Source organism: Diadema antillarum, unplaced genomic scaffold (genome assembly GCF_040938485.1).
Source record: "Diadema antillarum isolate AM-2024a unplaced genomic scaffold, OU_Dant_1.0 scf00000005, whole genome shotgun sequence".
NCBI classification, from domain to species: domain Eukaryota; kingdom Metazoa; phylum Echinodermata; class Echinoidea; order Diadematoida; family Diadematidae; genus Diadema; species Diadema antillarum.
Window position 1 is genome coordinate 854,393 of NW_027270894.1, and position 14,996 is coordinate 869,388.

A 14,996-nucleotide genomic window follows, 5' to 3' on the forward strand; every position below is an offset into this window, starting at 1 on the left:
AACCCTTTTATTCTCAGTATCTCTGTATACCCATTCAAATTACAGAACAGTTTCTATAACCTTTCATTCCCAGCTCTTGTAGACCCTTTCATTTGGCAGTACCCTTTCAGTAACCCTTTAATTCTCAGTATCTCTGTATAGCCTTTCAAATTGCAGAACAGTTTCTATAACACTTTCATTCCCAGCTCTTTTGTTGATCCTTTCATTTGGCAGTACCCTTTCAATAGCCATTTAATTCTCAGTATCACTGTATACCCTTTCAAATTGCAGAACAGTTTCTATAACCCTTTCGTTCCCAGCTTTTTTGTAGAACCTTTCATTTGGCAGTACCCTTTCAATAACCCTTTTATTCTCAGTATCTCTGTATACCCTTTCAAATGACAGAAGAGTTTCTATAACCCTTTAATTCCCAGCTCTTTTGTAGACCCTTTCATGAGGCAGTACCCTTTCAATAACCATTTTATTCTCAGTATCTCTGTATACCCTTTCAAATTGCAGAAGAGTTTCTATAACCCTTTCATTCCCAGGTCTTTTGTAGACCCTTTCATTTGGCAGTACCCTTTCAGTAACCCTTTAATTCTCAGTATCACTGTATACCCTTTCAAATTGCAGAACAGTTTCTATAACCCTTTCGTTACCAGCTTTTTTGTAGAACCTTTCATTTGGCAGTACCCTTTCAATAACCCTTTTATTCTCAATATCTCTTTATACCCTTTCAAATTGCAGAACAGTTTCTATAACCCTTTCTTTCCCAGCTCTTTTGTAGACCCTTTCATTTGGCAGTACCCTTTCAATAACCCTTTTATTCTCAGTATCTCTGTATACCCATTCAAATTACAGAACAGTTTCTATAACCTTTCATTCCCAGCTCTTTTGTTGATCCTTTCATTTGGCAGTACCCTTTCAGTAACCCTTTAATTCTCAGTATCTCTGTATACCCTTTCAAATTGCAGAACAGTTTCTATAACCCTTTCATTCCCAGCTCTTTTGTTGATCCTTTCATTTGGCAGTACCCTTTCAGTAACCCTTTAATTCTCAGTATCACTGTATACCCTTTGAAATTGCAGGACAGTTTCTGTAACCCTTTCGTTACCAGCTTTTTTGTAGAACCTTTCATTTGGCAGTACCCTTTCAATAACCCTTTTATTCTCAATATCTCTTTATACCCTTTCAAATTGCAGAACAGTTTCTATAACCCTTTCTTTCCCAGCTCTTTTGTAGACCCTTTCATTTGGCAGTACCCTTTCAATAACCCTTTTATTCTCAGTATCTCTGTATACCCATTCAAATAACAGAACAGTTTCTATAACCCTTTCATTCCCAGCTCTTTTGTAGACCCTTTCATTTGGCAGTACCCTTTCAGTAACCCTTTAATTCTCAGTATCACTGTATACCCTTTCAAATTGCAGAACAGTTTCTATAACCCTTTCATTCCCACCTCTTTTGTTGATCCTTTCATTTGGCAGTACCCTTTCAATAGCCCTTTAATTCTCAGTATCACTGTATACCCTTTCAAATTGCAGACTAGTTTCTATAACCCTTTCGTTCCCAGCTTTTTTGTAGAACCTTTCATTTGGCAGTACCCTTTCAATAACCCTTTTATTCTCAGTATCTCTTTATACCCTTTCAAATTGCAGAACAGTTTCTATAACCCTTTCTTTCCCAGCTCTTTTGTAGACCCTTTCATTTGGCAGTACCCTTTCAATAACCCTTTTATTCTCAGTATCTCTGTATACCCATTCAAATTACAGAACAGTTTCTATAATCCTCTCATTCCCAGCTCTTTTGTAGACCGTTTCATTTTTGCAGACCAGTTTCTATAACCCTCTCATTCCCAGCTCTTTTATAGACCCTTTTATTTGGCAGTACCCTTTCAATAACCCTTTTATGCTCAGTATCTCTGTATACCCTTTCAAATTACAGAACAGTTTCTATAACCCTTTCATTCCCAGCTCTTTTGTTGATCCTTTCATTTGGCAGTACCCTGTCAATAGCCCTTTAATTCTCAGTATCTCTGTATACCCTTTCAAATAGCAGAACAGTTTCTATAACCCTTTCATTCCCAGGTCTTTTGTAGACCCTTTCATTTGGCAGTACCCTTTCAGTAACCCTTTAATTCTCCGTATCACTGTATACCCTTTGAAATTGCAGGACAGTTTCTATAACCCTTTCGTTACCAGCTTTTTTGTAGAACCTTTCATTTGGCAGTACCCTTTCAATAACCCTTTTATTCTCAATATCTCTTTATACCCTTTCAAATTGCAGAACAGTTTCTATAACCCTTTCTTTCCCAGCTCTTTTGTAGACCCTTTCATTTGGCAGTACCCTTTCAATAACCCTTTTATTCTCAGTATCTCTGTATACCCATTCAAATAACAGAAGTTTCTATAACCCTTTCATTCCCAGCTCTTTTGTAGACCCTTTCATTTGGCAGTACCCTTTCAGTAACCCTTTAATTCTCAGTATCACTGTATACCCTTTCAAATTGCAGAAAAGTTTCTATAACCCTTTCATTCCCAGCTCTTTTGTTGATCCTTTCATTTGGCAGTACCCTTTCAATAGCCCTTTAATTCTCAGTATCACTGTATACCCTTTCAAATTGCAGACTAGTTTCTATAACCCTTTCGTTCCCAGCTTTTTTGTAGAACCTTTCATTTGGCAGTACCCTTTCAATAACCCTTTTATTCTCAGTATCTCTTTATACCCTTTCAAATTGCAGAACAGTTTCTATAACCCTTTCTTTCCCAGCTCTTTTGTAGACCCTTTCATTTGGCAGTACCCTTTCAATAACCCTTTTATTCTCAGTATCTCTGTATACCCATTCAAATTACAGAACAGTTTCTATAATCCTCTCATTCCCAGCTCTTTTGTAGACCGTTTCATTTTTGCAGACCAGTTTCTATAACCCTCTCATTCCCAGCTCTTTTATAGACCCTTTTATTTGGCAGTACCCTATCAATAACCCTTTTATGCTCAGTATCTCTGTGCACCCTTTCAATTTCCAAACAAGTTTCTATAACCCTTTCATTCCCAGCTCTTTTGTAGACCCTTTCATTTGGCAGTACCCTTTCAGTAACCCTTTAATTCTCAGTATCTCTGTATACCCTTTCAAATTGCAGAACAGTTTCTATAACCCTTTCATTCCCAGCTCTTTTGTTGATCCTTTCATTTGGCAGTACCCTTTCAGTAACCCTTTAATTCTCAGTATCACTGTATACCCTTTGAAATTGCAGGACAGTTTCTATAACCCTCTCGTTACCAGCTTTTTTGTAGAACCTTTCATTTGGCAGTACCCTTTCAATAACCCTTTTATTCTCAGTATCTCTGTATACCCTTTCAAATTGCAGAACAGTTTCTATAACCCTTTCTTTCCCAGCTCTTTTGTAGACCCTTTCATGAGGCAGTACCCTTTCAATAACCATTTTATTCTCAGTATCTCTGTATACCCTTTCAAATTGCAGAACAGTTTCTATAACCCTTTCTTTCCCAGCTCTTTTGTAGACCCTTTCATTTGGCAGTACCCTTTCAATAACCCTTTTATTCTCAGTATCTCTGTATACCCTTTCAAATTACAGAACAGTTTCTATAACCCTTTCATTCCCAGGTCTTTTGTAGACCCTTTCATTTGGCAGTACCCTTTCAGTAACCCTTTAATTCTCAGTATCACTGTATACCCTTTCAAATTGCAGAACAGTTTCTATAACCCTTTCGTTACCAGCTTTTTTGTAGAACCTTTCATTTGGCAGTACCCTTTCAATAACCCTTTTATTCTCAGTATCTCTGTATACCCATTCAAATTACAGAACAGTTTCTATAACCTTTCATTCCCAGCTCTTTTGTTGATCCTTTCATTTGGCAGTACCCTTTCAGTAACCCTTTAATTCTCAGTATCTCTGTATACCCTTTCAAATTGCAGAACAGTTTCTATAACCCTTTCATTCCCAGCTCTTTTGTTGATCCTTTCATTTGGCAGTACCCTTTCAGTAACCCTTTAATTCTCAGTATCACTGTATACCCTTTGAAATTGCAGGACAGTTTCTATAACCCTCTCGTTACCAGCTTTTTTGTAGAACCTTTCATTTGGCAGTACCCTTTCAATAACCCTTTTATTCTCAATATCTCTTTATACCCTTTCAAATTGCAGAACAGTTTCTATAACCCTTTCTTTCCCAGCTCTTTTGTAGACCCTTTCATTTGGCAGTACCCTTTCAATAACCCTTTTATTCTCAATATCTCTTTATACCCTTTCAAATTGCAGAGCAGTTTCTATAACCCTTTCTTTCCCAGCTCTTTTGTAGACCCTTTCATTTGGCAGTACCCTTTCAATAACCCTTTTATTCTCAGTATCTCTGTATACCCATTCAAATAACAGAACAGTTTCTATAACCCTTTCATTCCCAGCTCTTTTGTAGACCCTTTCATTTGGCAGTACCCTTTCAGTAACCCTTTAATTCTCAGTATCACTGTATACCCTTTCAAATTGCAGAACAGTTTCTATAACCCTTTCATTCCCAGCTCTTTTGTTGATCCTTTCATTTGGCAGTACCCTTTCAATAACCCTTTTATTCTCAGTATCTCTGTATACCCTTTCAAATTGCAGACTAGTTTCTATAACCCTTTCGTTCCTAGCTTTTTTGTAGAACCTTTCATTTGGCAGTACCCTTTCAATAACCCTTTTATTCTCAGTATCTCTTTATACCCTTTCAAATTGCAGAACAGTTTCTATAACCCTTTCTTTCCCAGCTCTTTTGTAGACCCTTTCATTTGGCAGTACCCTTTCAATAACCCTTTTATTCTCAGTATCTCTGTATACCCATTCAAATTACAGAACAGTTTCTATAATCCTCTCATTCCCAGCTCTTTTGTAGACCGTTTCATTTTTGCAGACCAGTTTCTATAACCCTCTCATTCCCAGCTCTTTTATAGACCCTTTTATTTGGCAGTACCCTTTCAATAACCTTTTTATGCTCAGTATCTCTGTATACCCTTTCAAATTACAGAACAGTTTCTATAACCCTTTCATTCCCAGCTCTTTTGTTGATCCTTTCATTTGGCAGTACCCTGTCAATAGCCCTTTAATTCTCAGTATCTCTGTATACCCTTTCAAATAGCAGAACAGTTTCTATAACCCTTTCATTCCCAGGTCTTTTGTAGACCCTTTCATTTGGCAGTACCCTTTCAGTAACCCTTTAATTCTCCGTATCACTGTATACCCTTTGAAATTGCAGGACAGTTTCTATAACCCTTTCGTTACCAGCTTTTTTGTGGAACCTTTCATTTGGCAGTACCCTTTCAATAACCCTTTTATTCTCAATATCTCTTTATACCCTTTCAAATTGCAGAACAGTTTCTATAACCCTTTCTTTCCCAGCTCTTTTGTAGACCCTTTCATTTGGCAGTACCCTTTCAATAACCCTTTTATTCTCAGTATCTCTGTATACCCATTCAAATAACAGAACAGTTTCTATAACCCTTTCATTCCCAGCTCTTTTGTAGACCCTTTCATTTGGCAGTACCCTTTCAGTAACCCTTTAATTCTCAGTATCACTGTATACCCTTTCAAATTGCAGAAAAGTTTCTATAACCCTTTCATTCCCACCTCTTTTGTTGATCCTTTCATTTGGCAGTACCCTTTCAATAGCCCTTTTATTCTCAGTATCACTGTATACCCTTTCAAATTGCAGACTAGTTTCTATAACCCTTTCGTTCCCAGCTTTTTTGTAGAACCTTTCATTTGGCAGTACCCTTTCAATAACCCTTTTATTCTCAGTATCTCTTTATACCCTTTCAAATTGCAGAACAGTTTCTATAACCCTTTCTTTCCCAGCTCTTTTGTAGACCCTTTCATTTGGCAGTACCCTTTCAATAACCCTTTTATTCTCAGTATCTCTGTATACCCATTCAAATTACAGAACAGTTTCTATAATCCTCTCATTCCCAGCTCTTTTATAGACCCTTTTATTTGGCAGTACCCTTTCAATAACCCTTTTATGCTCAGTATCTCTGTACACTCTTTCAATTTCCAAACAAGTTTCTATAACCCTTTCATTCCCAGATCTTTTGTAGACCCTTTCATTTGGCAGTACCATTTCAATAATCACTTTATTCTCAGTGTCTCTGTACAACCATTCAATATGCAGAACAGTTTTGTATACAGTTAAACTCGCATAAGTCGATCTTCTCGGGACTGAGCAAAACACATCAACTTAGGCGATTTTCGACCTGTGCGTAAGTCGAAAATAATCTACTTAACAACAGTTACACCACACATAAATGTATAAATGTACATGTATGTTGTCTACTCTGGAGCCGAGAGCTGGAGAGGTGTGCCGCAGCACGGGTCGCCCGGCAGGGCCGCGGCTAACTTTGCATGGACAGTGCATTAGTATTGGCACAGGTCCGATTACTTTACACCCTTGTTAAACCTTGGGGAAGTGAATATGAACAATATTTGAGCAGTGATTGATTCCAGTTTACCATACCGTCGCTTGAAATGCGTGTAGAGGTGTAATTCTGATTTACCCGTGCCCGTAACTTTCCCCCTACTTTCCGCTTTGAAAACTCAGCAGCTTCATCCATCCACTGCACAGCGCAGACTGCTAACATACACAGACTGTACACAGCCCAGTCGCTGTACGCACAAATATACACAGCCCAGTCGCTGTACGTACGTAGCGCTAGCGCGACAGGGCTGTACCAGCGGACCTCCAAACACGAAGAGAGTTCAACAATCGCATGCGATCGCTTTGAATTTTGATACTTTAGATCATTTTTTTGTCACCTGTCTGGTCGGGCTAGTTCTTATGTAAACAAAAACTGGCGTCTCATGATTTTGACAGTGATTTATTGCACAATAAAATCGTATTCGACTTAGGCACAGTGAATTTAATGGTTTTTCCGTAAAAGTGTTCTTGGATATTTCATCGACTTAGGCGAGTATTCGACTTACAAAATTCGACTTGGGAGTGAATTAATACACGTAAGTCAATGGGGAAAAATCGGGACTTTTTAAAATCATCGACTTGCGCGATTATTCGACATATGCGATGTCGACTTAGGCGAGTTTAACTGTACCTTTCATTCCCAGCTCTTTTGTAGACCCTTTCATTTGGCAGTACCCTTTCAACAACCCTTTTATTCTCAGTATCTCTGTACACCCTTTCAATATGCAGAACAGTTTCTATAACCCTCTCATTCCCAGCTCTTTTGTAGACCCTTTCATTTGGCAGTACCCTTGTACTAACCCTCTTATTCTCAGTACCTTTCTCTACCCTTTCATTTTCCTGAACATTTTTTATTGCCTTTTCAATCCCAGCTCTTTTGTAGACCCTTTCATTTGGCAGTACCCTTTCAATAACCCTTTCATTCTCAGTATCTATGTACACCATTTCAATATGCAGAACAGCTTCTATAATCCTTTCATTCCCAGCTCTTTAGCAGACCCTTTCATTTGGCAGTACCCTTGTACTAACCCTCTTATTCTCAGTACCTTTCTCTACCCTTTCATTTTGCTGAACATTTTCTATATATCCTTTTCGTTCCCAGCTCTTTTGCAGACCCTTTGATTTGGCAGTACCTTTTCAATAACCCTTTTATTCTCAGTACCTCTGTACACCCTTACATTTTGCTTTACAGTTTGTATAATCATGTTATTCCCACCTCTTTTGTAGACCCTTTCATTTGGCAGTACCCTTTCAATAACCCTTTTATTCTCAGTATCTCTGTATACCCTTTCAAATTGAAGAACAGTTTCTATAACCCTTTCATTTTCAGCTCTTTTGTAACCCTTTCATTTGGCAGTACCCTTTCAATAACCCTTTTATTCTCAGTATCTCTGTATACCCTTTCAAATTGAAGTATCTATGTACACCCTTTCAATATGCAGAACAGCTTCTATAATCCTTTCATTCCCAGCTCTTTAGCAGACCCTTTCATTTGGCAGTACCCTTGTACTAACCCTCTTATTCTCAGTACCTTTCTCTTCCCTTTCATTTTGCTGAACATTTTCTATATATCCTTTTTGTTCCCAGCTCTTTTGCAGACCCTTTGATTTGGCAGTACCCTTTCAATAACCCTTTTATTCTCATTATCTCTGTATACCCATTCAAATTACAGAACAGTTTCTATAACCCTTTCGTTCCCAGCTTTTTTGTAAACCCTTTCATTTGGCAGTACCCTTTCAATAGCCCTTTTATTCTCAGTATCTCTGTATACCCTTTCAAATTACAGAACAGTTTCTGTAACCCTTTCGTTCCCAGCTTTTTTGTAAACCCTTTCATTTGGCAGTACCCTTTCAATAACCCTTTTATTCTCAGTATCTCTGTATACCCTTTCAAATTGAAGAACAGTTTCTATAACCCTTTCATTTTCAGCTCTTTTGTAAACCCTTTCATTTGGCAGTACCCTTTCAATAACCCTTTTATTCTCAGTATCTCTGTATACCCTTTCAAATTGAAGTATCTATGTACACCCTTTCAATATGCAGAACAGCTTCTATAATCCTTTCATTCCCAGCTCTTTAGCAGACCCTTTCATTTGGCAGTACCCTTGTACTAACCCTCTTATTCTCAGTACCTTTCTCTTCCCTTTCATTTTGCTGAACATTTTCTATATATCCTTTTTGTTCCCAGCTCTTTTGCAGACCCTTTGATTTGGCAGTACCCTTTCAATAACCCTTTTATTCTCATTATCTCTGTATACCCATTCAAATTACAGAACAGTTTCTATAACCCTTTCGTTCCCAGCTTTTTTGTAAACCCTTTCATTTGGCAGTACCCTTTCAATAGCCCTTTTATTCTCAGTATCTCTGTATACCCTTTCAAATTACAGAACAGTTTCTGTAACCCTTTCGTTCCCAGCTTTTTTGTAAACCCTTTCATTTGGCAGTACCCTTTCAATTACCCTTTTATTCTCAGTATCTCTGTATACCCTTTCAAATTACAGAACAGTTTCTATAACCCTTTCGTTCCCAGCTTTTTTGTAAACCCTTTCATTTGGCAGTACCCTTTCAATAACCCTTTTATTCTCATTATCTCTGTATACCCATTCAAATTACAGAACAGTTTCTATAACCCTTTCAATCCCAGCTCTTTTGTAGACAGTACCCTTTGTTGGCAGTACCCTTGTACTAACCCTCTTATTCTCAGTACCTCTCTCTACCCTTTCATTTTGCAGAACAGTTTCTATAACCCTTTCATTCCCAGCTCTTTTGTAGACCCTTTCAAATGGCAGTACCCTTTAATTCTCAGTATCTCTGTATACCCTTTCAATTTACAGAACAGTTTATAGAAAATACAGAATACTCTAGAGCTATTTTCAAAGTTGGCATCCTTGCAACACTCTGAATTCTTCACTGTAAAAGTGGAAACATTCCACTCGACTGACTTTCCATGCCAGGCCAATTTCGTTGATTGCATGTACATTTGGTTATAATTTTGCAGACAAAAGCATTTGTTGATATGTGTAAATATTTCCTATATACCTGGTAATCACATTTGTTTTTGTGATTAATCTGCATAGCATGGAATTTGCAAACATTTCCATGCAGCAAAACATTCAGTGTTTTGCAGTGCAACACACTCGGGTCTACTCTGAATTTCTTTACAAAATAGTGATGCAGTGCTGTCAGGGATTTTTCCTTAACCCAAGACTTACCGTGAATCAGACTAAGCCTGGAACTCCCGTCAGTAGCCCAGCTGTCTGGGGACGTTGATGTAGACGTGTTAGAGAGCACGCCCCTCTCTCTCAGCGCCCGGCAGCTCCGCAAGGCTGGGAAAGGGGAGGCAGAGAAGGCAGGGACGGCAGCCTCACTCCAGGAGGTGACCAAGAAAAGGAAAAGAAAGAGAAAGCGTGAGTTTGAAATGTGTCCTTCAATCATTGATGCCCCTTTCAGGGTTCTCGCCAGGAATTTCTTCACGCTTGTCGGCATTTATGCGCGCTGTTCTGGGGGTGGGTACGCGAAGCGCGGAAGCCTTCGCTAATGCTCAATACAACACAGATGAATCGCCGCTAAAATGCCACTAAATGCGACATTTTCACGGAGATGTAATGAACGTTGTGAGGGGCATATTCTCACAGACACAATGCAGAAACTCCATACATTTTGTTAGCGGCAGTTCCTAAATAATAAATGAAAGAGAAGTAGGTGCCGATGGTGGAGGTTCCGATTTCTTTTAGGCCTTTCCTGTTTCACTGTTGCAATAATTAGCCGTCTCTGCATCGCAACTACGCGCGCCGTGTTGCTTTCTCGCCGTCTGCTCGACCACGTGGTAGGCCTATTGCATGCAGATGCGCGAGAAGCGATCGAGAACTTTCGGGACATGGTTGCACTTTCCTTTCTGGGTATACTGCGGTAGTTTGGCCGTGACATCAAAGAGATATCATACAAAAATGTAATGATGGTCATTATTCCGAAGGTTTGTTTAATCATAAAATGAAACGATTCATGAGTACTTTGAAGGTTTGTAATCGAAAACAACAACAACACCAAAGGTCGGTACTACAGATGAATGTTCAAAATAAAACTGATTTCGTTCGAAGATTAACAAACATTTTTTATTTTTTATTTTCCGGTCAACGAACCTTCAGAAAGGAATCTATCATCTATCATCGTGATTGCTTCAGAATAAGAAAACACCCTTTTGGGGCCGTTGTTGTATTCCGAAATTATACTGGCAGAACATTCGAAATAACAAAACTGATTTCGTTTGGATATAAACGAATATTTTCTCCTTTATAATTTTTCTATTAACGGTCATTCAGAATTAAGAATGTAGAGTATTATTTTGTCATTATTCTTTCGGAGTAACGAACCCTGAGGGTAAGAAAACTGTAACCGTTTTCATTTCTTCTTTATCGTTTTCCGATTAACGATCGTTCAGAATTAAGAATCTAAAGTATTATATCGTTATTCTTTCGCAGTAACGATCCTTCAGAGTAAAAGAAAACTGTAACCGTTTTGGGGCCGTCGTTTTATTCTGAAATTTCACTGACGGAAACGTTCGAAATAACAAAACTGATTTCGTTGTGAAATGAACGGACATTTTTTAAAATCATTTTTGGATTAACGAACCTTCAGAATAAGGAATATAGCATTATTTTTTCATTTATCTGTCGGAGTAACGAACCCTAAGAGTAAGAAAAGTGCAACTGTTTTTTGGGCAGTTTTATTCCAAATTTCACTGGCAAAACGTTCGAAATGACGCACTGATTTCGTTTTGAAATTTACGGACATTTTTCTTTATTCAATTTTCGGTTAACGAACCTTCAGAATAAAGAATCTATTATTATTTCATCATTACTACTTCTGTCGGAATAAGAGACCCTTATAGAGTACGAAAACACGCTGTTTTGTGCCGTCGTTTTATTCCGAAATTTCACTGACAGAAACGTTCGAAATAACAAAATTGATTTCGTTGTGAAATGAACGGACATTTTTTCTTAATCATTTTTTGGATTAACGAACCTTCAGAATAGGGAATCTAGCATTATTTTATCATTAATCTGTCGGAGTAACGAACCCTCAGAGTAAGAAAACTGCAATTGAGTGTTTTGGGGCAGTCGTTTTATTCCCAAATTTCACTGGCAAAACGTTTGAAATGACGTACTGATTTCGTTTTGAAATTTACGGACATTTTTCTTTATTCAATTTTCGGTTAACGAACCTTCAGAATAAAGAATCTACAATTTATTATTTCATCATTACTACTTCTGTCGGAATAACAGACCCTTAGAGTACGAAAACACGCTGTTTTGTGCCGTCGTTTTATTCCGAAATTTCACTGGCAGAACGTTCGAAATAACAAAACTGATTTCGTCGTGAAATGAACGGACATTTTTTCTTAATCATTTTTGGATTAACGAACCTTCAGAATAAAGAATCTAGCATCATTTTATCATTAATCTGTCGGAGTAACGAAAAAAAAAATGAATCTTGGTGGCGATAACTGATGCTGGTGTAGAGAAAAACAAAGACAGCTCGCTCAAAAGATGCTTCCTTCTTTCAGTTTATTTTCTCCCCAGTCATTCCTATCGTTCCCCTCCCATGAACCCCTGCCATGCAGGGACGATGAACAAAACAAAATGTTACCGATGCTGCAATGAAAAAAAAAAGAAGAAGAAGAAAGAAACACGTCCTCAAAGCAAATTATCTACACTTTTCAAGTTGAACAAATTGATGTTCGTAATGAAGAATAAAAAAAAGCACGACCTCAAGCAGTGGGGAAACTTGATATCATGGCTTGTGGAAATTTCCATGAAATTTCCACGAAAGCCAGGTGTCAGATAAAGAATGTCGCGCGTACTGCCACCTTGCTTCAGTGGTCGTAAACAGCGTGTACATAGCATGTAAACCAACTGGGAACATTGATGAATGATCATCATTTATTTTCTGCCCGTGAAGGCCCCCTAACCCACCTTTTAACAAACCCAAGCCAGAAGCACGTGGAGCATTACGTATACGTTGAACTTGAAAGACCATCATGACAGAATTACTATAAATTTCGGCCCGGAGAAGGAAAATGGAATATTCACGAATGACGTTTACAAATCCATAGAAATTGAAAAGGCTAAAATGGAATGCATGGCTTTTTAGATTAAAAAAAAAAATAACCGACTGAAACTACCAAAACCTAAATAACAATTTGCATTTGCTAACTCCATCGCAAGTTCTTTTTTCTTTTCTTTTTTTAACGAAAAATGGAGTTAATTTTCTCTCTGGGTCAATGCTTTGAACGCATCTAATTTTGCGTCATTGCCGATGGCCAGCTTCCTAAAGAATTGATAGGAATCCTTTCAAATATACGAAACAAAGTCTAAAGATCCTGGATCCTGGCGGTGAATTTCGGTGGTATTATAAATCCTGCTCACTATCAAAATTTAATCATCTGTTCATTGCGCCGTTTTACCAACCAACTGTTCCTGAAAATTTCATCCTAATCTGTTCCCAAATTTTGACTTATTTTGCGAAAAAAGAGACAGACAGGCAGACAAACTAACAAACAAACCAAAGCAGCCAAAAAAAAAAAAAAATACAACCTTTGGCGGAGGGGGGCATGCATTTCATATCGTTTGTTTTTGCGTAACCCGACAACAAGCGTGACAACAAGCAGCACGTGTCAGCCTTCCTCAGCCTCCTTCGGCCTCCAACCCTCTCTTTCCGTCCTCTCTCTCCCTCTCACAATACACTGTACCGTTGTACACGCACAGGCGGCTGTAAATGGCCGGCTGGGTGCTTGTGCATGTGTGTGTGAATCCCAAATAAGAGCGCATGTGAGTGAGCAAGTGTGTGATGTGGTGTGTATCAGCAGGGAGGTGAGACCTCCCTGGTATCAGCTAGTACGTCGCTCTGTTGAGCCGCGTTGTTGTGATAGGTGCGATGACTGCGTGGGTAAATTTTTGCACTTGTATAAGTATGTAAACTGCTGCTGCTTTCAACATCTAGCTTCTTTTCTAGCCAGATAATAAAGACTGAAAAAGGCGAGAAATTGGTCCGAACTTAGCTCGTCAAGCAAGTTACCCTTGTCGGCAAGTTCACGCGTGGTGTTACCCTTGTCGGCAAGTTTTACCCTTGTCGGCAATTGCTTCTTCAAACCGCACGCTTGTCGGGGCCGACAAGGGTGATATACGCTGGCGAGATCCCTGCCTTTCATAAAATCAATTGTGCGGATGACATTCACACCACTTTGACATGGAATTGGAGCAAGACCAGATTAATCCACACCATTTTGATGTTGCTATTGTCCAAATAATATCTGCATTTGCAACCAAGATTATGAACACAATTCAAAATAAATGAGGTTGTTTCCAGGGTGCGCTCAAACAGTCAGCTTTTTTTTGGGGGGGGGGGGGAAGCTCGCATCATTTGAGGGGCATGTGTAGTAACCATGACGATTGTCCTTTTTTCCTCTAAGCTTATATTTTTCAAGGTGCTCGTGAAAAAAAAAAGGTGTGCATTATTTTCAGAGTTTGTAAAAGCAATTTTCAAGAATTGTCCATATTACATTCATGCACATAATTGGAAGTTACATTTGTGAAAGTTTTATAAGGACTCCTTAGGCGTCCAATGTATCATGAACAGAATGAAATCTGCAAAGGTCCAAGTTTTTTAATAAATCATATGTATTATTTGGGCAATGGTGTTCGTAAGTCTGTGAGTAGGACATTTTTATCACTGCTAGTTTCGTGCAGTATTTTTAACCCAAAATTACCTTGTTTTGCACCTTTGAAAGTAGAGCTGTGATTATTGCATCACATGAAATTACAGTGGACAGCTCCTATTAGCAAACTATTTTTTTTGCCATTTCATTTTTTTTCCCACTACTTTCATGTTGCTGCTCTTTCCAGCCCACTTGCCCAAGAACTTTGACCCTTCGGTGACCCCCGACCCCGAGCGGTGGCTGCCCATAAGGGAGAGGTCGTACTTCAAGGGGAAGCGACGTCGAGACAAGAAGGGTGGTGTGGGGAAGGGCACGCAGGGAGCCACAGGAGGAGCAGGAGAGATGTGAGTCCCATATTTCACTGTCCCTTTCAATGGGTTGCATCAGACCCCCATGAGATTTGCTCTTTGCATGTGGACAATACTGTCAAACCAGATACATTAGTGGCATAAATCTTTTACAAGTCTAAGCAGACAACCTTTTTCATGATACAAAAATTTTGCACATTGCCAATGGCTTTTGATGCGATCTTTTGTGTGCATTATACTTTCACAAAAATCTGTTGCGTGCATTTTACTTTTGCAAACTTTTGCTCCTAGCAAAATTTGCAAATGTTTGATACATGCAAAAATTGGGGGTTTTACAGTAAGTTAATGAAGTTAAGAAAGGTATAACGTGGTTTAAGGGGTTTTTTTCGGTGGAATCAGGAATTTTATAGTGTGATTGTTGAATAAAAAACTGAAGATTCGGACCATATTTGCAGAGTCTCATTCATTTCAGAAACGAACTAAAAGTTATGTTGCAAGTAGCTGAAGAGCGTGATTCGTATTTGCATTTGTT

At 38.6% G+C, this 14,996-nt stretch overlaps 1 protein-coding gene across 1 annotated transcript in view; it reads left to right on the top strand.

The window, feature by feature from the left end:
* Nucleotides 1-14,996, top strand: part of LOC139713697 (signal recognition particle subunit SRP72-like) — a 132,490-nt gene that overhangs the window by 116,606 nt on the left and 888 nt on the right. Inside the window, exons 15-16 of the mRNA XM_071625437.1 lie at nucleotides 9,665-9,849; nucleotides 14,344-14,500. Of these exons, the coding sequence (XP_071481538.1) occupies nucleotides 9,665-9,849; nucleotides 14,344-14,500 (342 nt within the window). The remainder of the gene's footprint in view (nucleotides 1-9,664; nucleotides 9,850-14,343; nucleotides 14,501-14,996) is intronic.